The sequence below is a fragment of the Manis pentadactyla genome, chromosome 7 (genome assembly GCF_030020395.1).
Source record: "Manis pentadactyla isolate mManPen7 chromosome 7, mManPen7.hap1, whole genome shotgun sequence".
Classification (NCBI taxonomy): Eukaryota; Metazoa; Chordata; class Mammalia; order Pholidota; family Manidae; genus Manis; species Manis pentadactyla.
This window is the reverse complement of record NC_080025.1, coordinates 86,652,885-86,667,116: the sequence shown is the minus strand read 5'-3', so window position 1 is coordinate 86,667,116 and position 14,232 is coordinate 86,652,885. Positions and strand designations below refer to the sequence as shown.

The following is a 14,232-nucleotide window of genomic DNA, read 5'->3' as shown; positions in this document are numbered from 1 at the left end:
AGCTAAAAAAAAAAGGAAAATATTATGTTAGTAGAGTAGAGATTTTTATTCGGGAGAAGAGAAAAAAAATTGGATCAGAAGACACAGGAGATTATGAAAATGATATTTAGGGTTAATTTGGTGAACCAGTATAGTGCGATCATGATTATGTTATGACAAAGTTCTAAACAGTCCAATCATTTCTGTTGTTTTCCTTCTCAAGACTAATAGTACTGCACAAAGCCAAACACAGTTTTTTGTTGGTGGTGCTGGTGGTTGGTTTTTCCTGAATCTAAGATGATTTTCTCTGTCTTGTCCCTATGGCCAAGTGGCTCCATAAAAAAGATTGAAAACGCAGTCATTTTGGACTGCCTTATGCAATGGTGCATGGCTATGGGGTCATGGTTATTTCCGCATTTTCTTGCTCACATATGAGGTTTTGCAGGTTCAGAATGCCCAATGAGGCAAATATTTTAGATATTCATTACAGTATTTTGTTAGAGTTGTATATGTTAGTTGATTGGTCTTTTTCTGATAGCTTAGGTAGTATTTTTAGGGGGTGGTGAATTCATGAAAGTACAGTTTGACTCAAGAAAATATCAGCACAAAATGATCGTACATTTTGATTAAGTAACTTCACTCTCAGGGAAATTATCTTAAGGGATGAGAGATGCCTGATGAATGAGAGAAAGAGGGAAATATAAATATATAATAATTGAATAGTAAACTAAGCTATGAAGTATTATACAGCCATTAGAATTCAGGGTTTAAAAAAATATTTAATGAAATGTGTCTATTGAGTAAAATATATATATATATACATATACACATATATATGTATGTATGTATGTAAAACATGACATGCAAAATAAGATCCAGTTATAGAAATACTTCAGTTATATATATGGGTGGTGATGTTACAGGCAATTTCAGTTTTGTCATAAAATGCTTTGTAGTTTAACAATGCTTATGTACCACTTTCCTAATCAGACAGAATAAATATTATATTTTAAAATATCAACTCATTTGGAGTTGAAGAATAAGTGTCCAGATTAATCACATCAGTCCTGTAGGTGAAAAGAATGCTGAGGAAAGGATGATACTATAGCCTCACATGGGGCAAACCCAACTGCCTTTCTGTTGCATCCAGGACTGCCTGCGAGGTTGGAGGAAATTCATATGCTACTTGGTGAGCTTCAGACTGTTCCCCACCCAGGGCCTGCAGCCCCACCATTGGTGATGTGTTCCTTTGCTCTTTAGGGCATATTAAAAACCTTAGCCTAGGAGTGACTGAAGGGATAATGCATTAAGAAGGTGCTTCTGGCCCTCAGGGCCTATCCTGTTACTCTAATAAGTTGTAAAGGTACCTGGGTGCCATGTGGGGGAGCAGTTTAATTGAAGAGTTGGGCTTGCAGAGGGGAAAAGAACTTTCAGGACCTTGAAGAAGGTTACTGAAATAAGTAAAATGGGGAAGGTGAGTACCTTGAGCTTTAGGAGAGGAGGAAGTAGAAGTAGTGTAGGCCTGCAGAACATGTGTTTGCATTCTTTAAGGATGTTTTTTGGGGCCACTCCTGCTGGTACTGATGAGACCTTCTTTCATTGTGGAGGCATGTTACATTTACATGATGGCAGTGCTGTTAGCACTATTTTAAATTGGGAAATTGGCATAAAAAGTTGTTTCATAGAACCTTTTAAGCTCATGAAAGCTCTTAGAGAGCACCTGGTTCATATTTCTTCTCCATGTCCCAGTTGTGTGGACAAAATGTCCAAGGTCTTCCAAGTTAACTTACCATCAGTTTCGCAGAGATTTTGTGAAGCAGCCAAATCTAGAACTAGGTTTTCTTAGTTTAGTGCACAGTTCACAGTCTCTCTATACAATTGTCCAAATTAAAGTACTTTAATCGACAATTTATTATATATATTATTGACACTTTTCTCTGATTTGTGGACGAAGTATTTTTCTGGGGTTTAAAAAACTGCATGATGCAGGGCAATAAAAACATTTGCATTAAGAGCTAAGGTGTGCTTTACATTTCACATTAGATGGTCCCAAATTCTATTCTAATTATCTAAAAAATAAATGCATTTTATTTCCTTTTAAAATATATAATACCATAAGCATTGTCAAGAGTTGAAAATGTCAACAAAGTGACTTTTCCTAATAGTTCTTCTGGGAAAGACTGAATAATAATTAGAAGGAAAAGTAGCAAATTTACAGCCCATCCAGCTCTCAAATTCTTTGATTATATGAACTTTGAGTTTGAACCTTCTTACTGGGCTTCACTCTTTCTTCATTAAAATCTTGATAGCTTGATGGCTTAAAATATAACTAGAACAGTCATTTTCAAACTTTTGTCAGCTGAGCCCAGTTTTCAACAGGAAGCTTATGAAGGACTGCAGTATATGAAAACATATATAAGGAAAGCTGACATTTGGAAGAATAAGATGGACTTTTTCCATCCACTATTTTTAAATCCATTCATTCTTCACCCTTGACTTCTCTTAAGTTCCCCATATACTTCTTAATCACCTTAGGATATTGATGGCCAATAGACAAACCTTTAAATTTACAGAATGATTCTGTCTCCTTATTAACATGTAGAAAAATTACAGGTAGTCAGAGAAATGATGAGATAAATACCGGAAAAAATATTTATCTCATGTTAAATGTTTTAAAACTAGGAATCTGTTTAACTTCTTTCTGTCAGAGCTGACAAATATATCTGGACTCTCTTAGACCCATGCTGGACTTCATTCAGGAGAGTTAAATGCTCTTGGCTCTCTGAAATGGCAAGAGAGGAAGATTTTTATGTTATAACTGTATTCCTGTTTTATTTTTGCGGTGTTGGTGGGTACTTACCTTAACGAAATCATAGGAAAGTAGTGAAGTAATTCCTCATGCTGCTCCTAGCAAGCATTGCTTGGGCTTCCTCTTGCTCAGTTTATAATATGGTTTGAAGTTGAGTTATAGGATGAAATGGGTGGATAATGGAAAACATAATTATTTTCTGCAGCCATATAGAAATAGAAATAAAAATAGTGTTTCATGTGTTTGGAGATGATTTGCTAGGGCCTCAACCAAATGGCCTAACTTGCACTGAAATTAAAAAATAAAAAAAAATTTCAGAAGGCTAAAATCACCTAGTAGTTTATCTCTAAACTACTATTATGACTTTTACTGCGATTACTATAGTAATAATCTCAGTAATTCTGTCACTGGTGTATATTATTTTTTAAAATGATGTATTATTTACAAAAGGAGACACACATTTTGGGGAAATTGACCTCATATATATTTTCTAATACATTTCTTTACATCTCTTATTAACAATTGAGTGACACATGAGTAAACAACCAAAAATAATGTTCAAGAAACGCAAGGAATGCAGTGATTATAAAAGGAAACTGTTAAAAATGCTAATTAAAGTAGGATAGAACAAAGGGAGTGGAAGTAAAAGGCTGCTGATACTTAATTTGAACATCCAGGCCTGCCATAAAATAGCAGACTTCTTCATTTCCAAAGTGGAAGGAAAGCCCTGTGATCAATAATTATATTTCTAATTTTTAAAAATAGGAAATACTATATTTGAAAATATTCATTTCAGCATTTTTATTTACATACTTTGAACCACCTTAAAAAGTAACTCCAAAAGAATAACTCAATTTTTTTTAAAGGCTTGAAAAAAGAATGTTAATTTAGAAATTAGTAATCCAGTGTATATTCACTTTTTGGTGATCTTGCTGTTTGTATTTTCTTTGGATTGTAGATTATAGGATTCCTTATCAGATAGGAATCCTTATCAGATAGGAATCCAGTGTATATTCACTTTTTGGTGATCTTGCTGTTCGTATTTTCTTTGGATTGTAGATTATAGGATTCCTTATCAGATATGAATATGGCTGGGTCGTGTTTCAATTTGCATTCCAAAATATGGTTGTAACTTTATTGATCTTTACATTATTTGTCAGATATTATAAACTTATAAAGATTAATACTAAATTGTCATAACACTTTGGTAGGCAGTCCTTCACAGGTTAAAAACTGGAGACCAGATTCTCCTGTTTCTCCTCATGCCTTCTACAGGCATGGTAAAGTTCCCACAAAAAACTGTTTAGAGATATATACAGGGGACTGTTGACTGCAACTGTGTTCCCAGATGGCCTCAGGTCACTGGAAGAGAGAGGTGTTCTGTCCTCTGTGGAGTCAAGGACTGAGTTACAGATGGCTGATAAAACCTATTATCTGTGTAGTGGTGTTTGGTATAAAACTGACTTTTCACAAATCTTTCCCATAATTACTCATCAATAGTTTTCCTCCTAAAAACGTCAGATATTTTCAAGCATTACCATCTTTAGTAATTTCCATCCAGTGCAGTGATGATTATGGTTCTATCAACTTTGGTTTTTTGTACCTGATATTAACAGTCCCAAAGTTTAAGTCTTGGCCCAGTTCCATCACTGAGCATCATTTGCTTGTGATCACATTTTCTCCTGAACTGTTTTTTTTTTTTTTAGATTATTTTTTTTGCAGCTCATTTTTTTCCCTCTTAACTTTGAAAACTATTGCTTTAAGAAATTCAAGTGGAGAATCACTTAGGAATTTAAAGGAATGAGGTATTGATCTTCAGAAAATGTTAACATCTTATCTATTTCTCTAACATCCAAAGGTAATTTTCTCTGACTCAGCCGTGATCTGTGGACTAGTAGATCACTTTATCTCTGATTTTTAGGTGCTTCAATTGTGAAAAGTGATGGTGATATCTTCCTAATTGATCTTGTTATTATAATAGAGGTCATAGAGTAGCCTCACAATATTACTTTGCTTTTTATTGCTTAGCATATCTCTTATGGGTTTTCCTCATTCATATCTGAGTTAAAATAGCAAATCTCCCAAAACAGTACTCTGGTCTACTATATCCGTTTTTCTAAGAAATACTTAAATATGCTCTAAATCTACAGTTACAGTAAGTGGCATTGGCTAGTGATTTGATTTGAGAATTGAGACTACTGTCTGGATTTACTCTTTATGCATTAACACAGGTCAAATGGACAGGGACTGCATTTTATGTCAGTAATGGAAGGCTGAAGGCTGTCTTAAACCAATCATATCAGTGTTACCCATGACTGATTGATCCCTAGGGGCAGAGCCCTCTAAGCATTTTTCTTACATGAATGGACTCTATAGAGCCTGGAGTTTCATTCATAAAATGGAGACTGAAAGGAAACACACACACGCACATACACGCTCTTAACTCTCCGGAATGTCCATTTATACAGAGCTGAAGGATGTAGTGTTCCATCAGCTGCTGCTTTTGCCAGTTGACTGGAAGTAATGATTAACGCTCATTGGTCCTGCCTGCATGTAACCCAACACTATTTATGGCCTTGCAGTGCTCCTGATGTATAGTGAATGAGAAGACAACATTCTCAAATCAGAAACATAAACAGGAACTGGTGGATCTGAATTCCATTCAAATATGTCATTTCAGACACACAGTGTTTGTCTAACTCGGATTTTACAGGCAGGAAAGGGGGAAGGGAGGGATAATCTGCTTGAGTTGTACTAGCAGGAAAAAAGGGAATTAGAGTAGAGCATGCTTTTTTAATGTGGGACTTTTAGTTTCTTTTTAAAGAAAACAACCTGGATGCTGAGGCTCAGAACTGCTTATGTAGTGAGTAGATGCACTGAATGAACATACAACTGTTCTTATATGTGCGACTAAGATTTGAAATTAAATGGGACAGTTTAATGATTCATATTTGGATCTCTACATATGTGTGTGTGTATCATGAATGTGATCAAGAGAGAGAAGATAAATATTTGTAAAAGTATATATTTGAGGATATATTTTTAGGTTGAAACTATTGCTACAGAATTTTTTTTTAAACTTAAAGGAGTTTTAGATGGGATTGAGTTACCTGTTTAGTAGCTTGGAGGAATAGGGAGACTTTTTACCTCATAAAATATTTTTACCTAGTATGTGAGTAACTTAATTGAAACCTTTTCAAAGAATTTCTGTCAGATTAGATAGATGAATATTATATTTTTATCGTGTGTGTATGTATTTTCTAGTAGTTAACTGTTGCTAATACAGTCTGGAACATTTTATAAGGGTAGAATTTCAAAGATAGATGAGGAAAACAGAACAGAACAAAAAGAATGGCAAGCATGTGTCATTGTAATTTATTTACTATTCTCTTAAATTTAGAAAATTTGGAAAACTCCATCCTGGTGACCCTTGTTTTCAGTGTGTGGGCCCTGACAGTTCACTGCTTCCTCCACATGTTTTTGTTATTCTTAGCATTAAAAAACAAAACCACCCACTTTGTATGACACTGGAAATATGCTGAATCCAAGCCTGATATTTATTATTTAAGCCATATTAAGCATGCTCTCTTACCTTTTTTGTCCTCGATTTCCTCATTTATAAAAAGGGGCAAATAATTCCCATACCTTTGTGTTTCTGCAGGGATTAAATATGATTAGTTTGTGAAGTTCCTAATATAGGTTTAGGGGTCCAGGCAATAATAAAGGATATTTGTTGATTTGATTTGATTTTGACTTCTAGAGATTCCTCAAAGACTGCTAGTCTTTGAGTAAGATGCTATACTTCCAATATTTACAAATATGTACCCTTTGGGGTCTGGAGGATTAGAAAAAAGAAATTTTTATGTTAAAACAGTCATAATGTGCAAGGGCAATAAGATACTGTACTACTACACTGTTACATAGTGAAACAATCACACTGAGCTTTTTACTGGTGTTATTCGTGTTAAAAGCAACTAGAATAAATCATCTGAATATTGTGGGGATCCAAGGAAAGATGAAAGTGAGAGGACAAAGCAAGTCCATGATGTGTTTATTTCCAATCATGTGAATTGCAGAAGGGAAACAATCCAGTGTTGAAGCTCAACGTTAAAACTTGTAACTTTTCAGATTTTTTTTGGTGGACTATTTTGGCAGCTGATGGCATCTTTTCTCATACTTTCTTTTAAACTTCCACTGATTATCATCATACAATAATATCTAACAAATAGAGTTACAGTTGTGCTTATGTTTTCTATCACTTCAACTTGATTTTTAACTGTAACATAATAAAAAGTTCACAGGCTTGTAAAACTGTGAGCCTACTAGGTCACAAAAGGTAATCCTGTTTGAGTCTGGTCATTATTTGTGTGGGATACTGTTCCCCCAAACCCAGATGCTTACAGCAGAAGTTTGTTTCCTAGGTAAAATTCTACACTGTTATTTTACGTTACATAGTCTTTGCAACTGAATGCAACAAACTGCGTTACTTTTTTTCTTTAAGGCTTTGCAAGCACCGTGCAAGACATATAGTCACTGATCCTAGTTCCCTTTCTGTTCTCAAAGTCTATCTTCAGTAGATTCAGCACATCTGAGCTGATACTTTTGCAGATTTTACGTTATTTATATTCACAGTTTACTAAAAGTTCTAATGAGAAAGATCCCATCTAAGTGTGAATGAGGTAACACTAAATTCATCACTCCCTTCTTAAGGTTTCAGCCAACTTCAACGTTTTTGCTTTCTTTACGTGAGGTTCAGCAGCGAGAAATGTTATAGTCACATAGGGCTTTTGTGACTGACAACAAATAGGTCTTCTAAAACTTGATTTTTAGGCTATCACACTTGCTGTATTTCTCAAGTAAATTCGGGCATACTAATACTGGGGCTTAATTTTAAAGTTAATTACTTTTAGGTTGGCTCATAATAGGTCATATGGGTGTAAAAAAAATTATTTTCATTAACATCATTTTCAGAAAACTTTATGAAGTCCAGTTTTCTAGATTAGCTGCACGAAGTCTATTTATGTGGCCAGTTTAAAGGCAGGTTGAAAGGATGTTACCCTAGGATATGTGTGAATGCATTTGCATTTAAATACATTCTTAAAGCTCATGTAATTTATGCATTCTAGAGAATCTTTGGAGTCTAAACACTGAACTTTGAGTTTGCTAGGAAATGAGAAGAAAGAAACAAAACAGTAGAGTACAAAGTTTAGGATAGATACAACTTGGATAAGATTTGTCACAATGCTCATCTTTCTTGGATGAGATTGGTGTCATTAGCTCTTGGTACATACAATTCAATATTCCTTTAGATAATAGATAACTTTTTGAAAAACTTGCTTTATAATTCCTATGTATACACTGAAATAACACACATACACACAAGTTTTTCACCAAGTACCTGATAACTTCAGATGTATGTCCACACACACATTTTCACTGTAGATATTCAATGCGCCAAGTTTCCCACCCATCTTCAGTATATAATACCTAGTTTAGGTGGACTAGATTTTGTCATGTTGCCTCCTCAAGGAGTAAGTCAAATGCACAGTCAGTCCACCTGTGCATTGCACACTCATATGAGAGCAAAATCACCTTAAAATATGACATCAAACTTACTCCTATTTTACTGGGACTTCTCATTTACTCTCTGAGGCTCAGAGTTTTAATGTACTTATCACACTGTTTACTGTTACAGGAATTTAACTGGCAGCATCAAGTGAAAGAGAGGTGCTTTCCACCCTTGTTCTGAGTTTACAATCTGAAGTATTTCCTGGTTTGCACACTAGTCGATAACAATTTCAGCAAATTGTAGGCATGTCTCAGACAGCTGTGGCACATATTTTCTGTCTGATCTGTCAGGAAAACCATGCCCTGAGGGGTACCTTCATTTTGTACTGCTGGCCTGCAAATATGCAAATCCATGTAGTGCCTGGCAGTCTGTATGTGCAAATTCAAAACTGTACTTTGTGGTCAAACCTTTTGTAAAGCTTCCCAAATCAATATTATGTTTCCAAACAGCTTTAAAATGCCAGTCAAGAGACAGAAACCAACTTTTGAGTTGGTTTAATTTAAAGGGAATTTTAACAGTATTACTGAAGGTAAAAACTCATCAGATTGTGAGTTTGGGGTGTAGGTTCACTATTCCTAACTTCCCTATCTTGGCTAGTGCATTAAAATGACAATGGTGGTTTTCTGCTTTGATTTTTTTTGCAGCATATTAGTTCAGGTTTCATCACCTGAACTCATCTCTGACAAAGTATAGGCAGTTTAGTTTCTGCAAGCTGATTTGGCCCAGTACTAATGTCACGTGGCAGAGCGATTTGATCTGTAAGTTTCCAAAAAAAAAAATCCTTCATCATAAATTTACATAATTCAGTTTACAGATTGAATTTAAACTTTTTAAACAAAGGTAATTTAGCACCTAATGTCAGGGTAATACTATATATAAAAAGAAGCTCAAAAGTGGTACCTCCAAATATTTTGAAAATGTAATGGAGATTCTCACTTAAACCTTGTCATAAATTTATAATTAACTTTAAATCAATATATACTAAATATTATATATTAATAGATGTGTAAAGAATATTACTGAATAAACATACTAAACAGGGAACAAAGCAACCTTCTCAATAGATATGTGATTTAAGAACAGCAAAATAAGATATAAAAATAATTTAATATATCATTATTTGTAGTTTCTTAAGTACTGTGGTTCACTCAGTTTAAATACTTGTGAGGTTCACTTAAAAAAGGTTCTGTTATTAATAATAAGTGATGTACATGAATCAGTGTTCCCACATACTGGGTAAAATATTGCCTGTAACTTACCCCATCTGGTCCTCCAAACAACCACACCATTATTATTATTATTGCCATTTTGCAGATGTGGAAGTTGAGAGTGTGAGATGTTAAGTAACTAACAAAGTATCACACTCCCACAAAGTATCAGAACTGAGATTCAAAACCAGGTCTGTTAGACGACCAGGTACATGTTTGTAATCACGATGCTGTAGTTACAAACCTAAAATTACAACCTGTGGATGCATAAAAGGACAGTGTAAATATGCTGTCGTTTTACATTTGTGCCCAGGTTGAACTGCAGCTTTTTACTGAGGCTGAATTTTGTAGATTTGTTTCCATGAAAAAAATACAGGTGGACACATACTCAGTGCTTCCCTTCCCTCCCACAAAGCACTTTCCTTTGAAGTCACCACTGAGCTAGTTTGGGTCTTAGTTGAGCATTTAGCAAAAGTTAAAATGTAATACCAAACTTCATTGGTTAGATTTTTTATTAGATAAGGTAGAAATGAAAGCAGCAGGCAATTTAATTAGCAGCAATTTTTCTGGGCAAGTCATTACTTTGATGAACTTCAGAGCAATGTTTATGGCTCCTAATTAACCATGTTAGTCATTTGATTGAATAATCACTTTGGAAATGTTTCTACAATTTGATTAGAGTCTGACCCACTCTGATAGTCATAAATTAACTGATATCACTTTAGGATAGCATGACTTTAGTTACTTTAGGGGAATAAACTCCTCAGCCATATTTTTTCAGGCTTTTCTGGATTGTGTAAAGGATACTGATCTTAAAGATAAACTGAATTTAAACAGTGCTAGCCAAGTGTCTTTATTTCAAGAGCTAGATGTTAATTTTATTTACTCTAGAGTATAATAAATAGTATTAAGAAATGGGGGAAATAGAAATCATATTCTCACCTATGTCTTTTTTTTTTCTAAATTGCTCTTCAGTGCTTTTTTGGAAATGTAATAGAGGTTCTGCTGTTAGTCGTCTCATAAGTCATTCATTTGTTATGAATTCTAAATCAGTGTACTTTAACTACCATAGGTTAATGTAGAATTTATGAAGAAAATTACAGAGTTAGTATAAGAACAACAAATCAGCCAATTCAATAGCTACAAGAGTGTTAGTGAAATTATCCATTAAATTCTTTTTTTGATGTAAAAAATCTAGTTTCCCAGGATTATACTTAACTTTGTGTTATGTTAGAGCACCTTTATAAGATGTTCCTTCAACTTTGAATAGTGGGTTTCTCATAAATGCTTGCATTTCCTCTCTTACTGTTTTTCTCTCCCTCTGGGGAGGAAAGACTACATTCAGTCACATTTAGGTATACTAGAGTTTAGCCTGAATGTTTTCCTCTAGCTGCCTCCAGAGCCAGCCAGCTGTTTTCACAGCCAGGCTCCAGCTGAGCAGCAGTCAGTAGAAGTATTTTGTGGCAGGGTGTCAACATTGGTACAACGAAATGCTTACCTCTAAGCAGCTGCTGAGCTGACTGCAGCCATTAACACTATCCCTTCTAGGCCCAGCTGCTTTGGGGAAACTTATTATGCCTAGCAATAAATCAAAATAACATTAAAAACTGATTTGAAACACTATCGGCTAAAAAGTTTGGATAAAATGGATTGGTAACTATTTAGGATTGGTAATTATACCAGGAGATCAACTACATTGCAACTCTAAAAGAGCTGATCTCAAGAAACTAAGTTAACTCTGCTTTTTGTAGGGTCAGAATTATATACTGTATGATACTTTATATAAAGTAGATGTGGTATAATGTTTGATAATAAGTTTGATATTGTTCTCAACTATAAGCTAACGATTCCTACATGTCTTCAAATGTTATTGCTATTGTGGATTGCTATTAAGATGCTTTGGACTAAAACCATGTAAGATCAATTTTTTTTTCTGTAAGGAAAAAAATTATCCTATTTTGTTTTATATTTATCACCAAGCAGTTTTTGAAAAAATTAGGTGGATTTGAAAAATGGAACATTCCAGATGAAGAAAGAATAACATCTGGGCCAAATAAAGTGCTAATTATCTGTTATAGCACAGAAAGTCTACAGATGGATAGTTAAGAAGAAATTAGGGTCTTCAGATTCCAGTTCATTTAAGTATTCTTTATTACTTGTTCAAAAGACATGTGCAAGTGGTGGAAAGGAGGACATATTCTTATATTAAATGGCACACTTGTTTTATGTATTTTATAAATTGATTTTTGTATATGTTGTTTAAAAAACTTTAGTATTATATGGGACATGTAGAAATAACTTAGTCACATATATTTATAAATTCCTCTAAAACCTACATGTATGCTACATGCAGTGTTGGGCCTAGGTTTGGGACCTAAAACTTACACAATTTGGGGAATTTTGAATGAAAAAGAAAATGAAACTGCATATACAAAATTAAGTGAAAGACTCTTCCAAATGGTGGAGGGTCCTGAAGTTGAAACTTCATTGGCTTCGTCCTGACTCAACCTCTGGTTATGTGAGTGAGCATCTATATTCAGACTCAAAAGAACTTCTATAATAATAACGTTTGATCCAATCCTTTATTTTATATAAACTGAGACACAAAATAGCTTATGTAAAGTCATGTAGCTTTGTTAGTAGTAAATGAAGGACTTGAATTTTAATCTTTTGTCTCCTAATCCATATTTCTTTTCTTTTCTCCCTATTTAAGCTACTAACCATATTAAATACACTGCCATCACCATGACTCAAGTTTAACCATTAGCCAAGTTCATTTTCTCAGTGATGAGTTACCTTGGTCACATAAGTAAGGCCTCATTCTTACAGTGATAAGTGTTTACTATGAAATTGTTGGATTTCTCTTTTATAGGCACATTGGTTTTGAGTATAACCTATGTGCTTAACGCAATGAAAAGCCAGTCATGCTTTTTATCTTGAAGAGAAATGGCAATAACTTGAAAGGCTGGAGAAATTTTAAGAGTTGTAGCAATTTTGTGTTTTCATAATAATTTCTATCCAGTGCTCATGAAATAAACTACGACTCTTCTGTTGATCTGTGCTCAGAATGCCAAGGGAGTTGCAAATTTATGCCACAGATGTCCTGCAACATATTTTAATTCATGGCACTCTTTCAAGGACACCATCACATTCATGCGGGGTTGTGCTTAGAGCAAATCTTTAGCAAGGTTGATGCAGGTCAAACTTTGAATTCACATACATGTTGCAGAGAATCAGTGTTTGTCGTGGTATGCTTCTCATTCTGCCATTTCTTGTGTGGGCTTTGCCTAAAATGTTAATTGTGTGTTGACAAGGTCCCCTCACAGAGACTCATGTCAGTTCCTGTTACTTTTCAATCTGCACTCTGTCCATTGATAATGGCACATTTTCAGCTGCAGATTCTGTTTGACCAGTGTCGTTTCCTCTTGCAGAAGTGCCTAGCTGCCACTCCATTTATATGAGGCAAGAAGGCTTCCTGGCTCATCCCAGCAGAACAGAAGTTAAGTTTTTCATTATTGAAATGCCTTGTAAATACCTGTCAAAATCATCAGACATCCCACTTAATGAATCATTATGTTTTATAGGAAAAGTCACTCATATTCCCTAAACCATTATTTTAGAACTTTGTGTCTTTCAAAAGTAAAAGAAAGATGTTCAGGTCATGCTATATTGTTGTTAACATGAGTCATGTGCATATAAACAGCTTAAAAGTGGATTTCTGTGTTCTTTTCTGCCAACAATCATGTACTTTTGAAATGGAACATGTGCTTTATAGATTATCTCACCTCACTGCCTTCTACTGAAATGTATCTTTGAGGAATATTCAGTTTTGCTTTATAGACCTAAATTATTGACTTGAAATAAAGCACAGTAGATTAAATATATTCACCTTTAAATACCTTGGATTTTAAATCTTTGGACAAGCAATTGTTAAGAATAGAATTTCACATACAAGGCCTAGAGAAAGAGTTTTTATTGTGGATGGGTTAATGGTGACCAGGGTGGGAAAGCTTTGATCTAATGGACTTTGATACCTGTTATAAGTAATGAATAAAACTGATTATATCTGGATTTAATCCCCATGAGAGTATTTCTGGAAATAGGTGCAAGGTTCTTGATATAAACACTCTGTGTGACTTCAGTAAGCTGACTTAACATGCATTTTTCTAGGTTAGATCTAATATTGGTTGTTTTGTATAAATGATATTAAAGAAGTAAATCTCCATGTTTAAGGGATTCTGTAATGAGGTGGTAAATCCAAAATATTTGAAAAAAAATTTTCACAAATACAATGTAATTGTTGTTGCTGCTGTTGTTAATGTTATGCTCCCACCATAGAGACCAGTATGTTTGAGAACTAAACTGTGAATAAACTATGTGAAGTTTCTTCCTGTTGATTAAAGACAACAACTATTAAATGAAGGTCCACAGTTAAGGATATTTGGGGAAGAAAATGATTGTGAAAAGCTGTTAATTTATTTTGCATTTTTTTTTCCTGTGGACTTAGAGCAAAAAAGGAAAGTTAAAAAAATTTTTTAACTACTTTCACTATTTAAGATAAAAACATGAGAAGGTTGGCCTGGTTAAGTATTTATCCAAAGAAGTAATGGGGTAAATAAGATTTGTTTCAATTTGTTAGGGTAATAATGCAAGGTAAATGAGTAATT

The 14,232-nt window shown here is 34.3% G+C and overlaps 1 protein-coding gene across 6 annotated transcripts in view; it reads left to right on the top strand.

Annotated features, from left to right (window-relative positions):
• The window catches only part of ETV1 (ETS variant transcription factor 1), an 87,579-nt gene that overhangs the window by 56,678 nt on the left and 16,669 nt on the right, over window positions 1-14,232 (top strand). For 5 of the 6 annotated variants that reach the window (XM_036894496.2, XM_036894495.2, XM_036894494.2 and 2 more), the window contains one exon: window positions 12,997-13,065. The exons of the other annotated variant lie outside the window; for it this stretch is intronic. In XM_036894496.2, coding sequence (XP_036750391.2) covers window positions 12,997-13,065 — 69 coding nt within the window. The remainder of the gene's footprint in view (window positions 1-12,996; window positions 13,066-14,232) is intronic. 6 annotated transcript variants of the gene reach the window in all.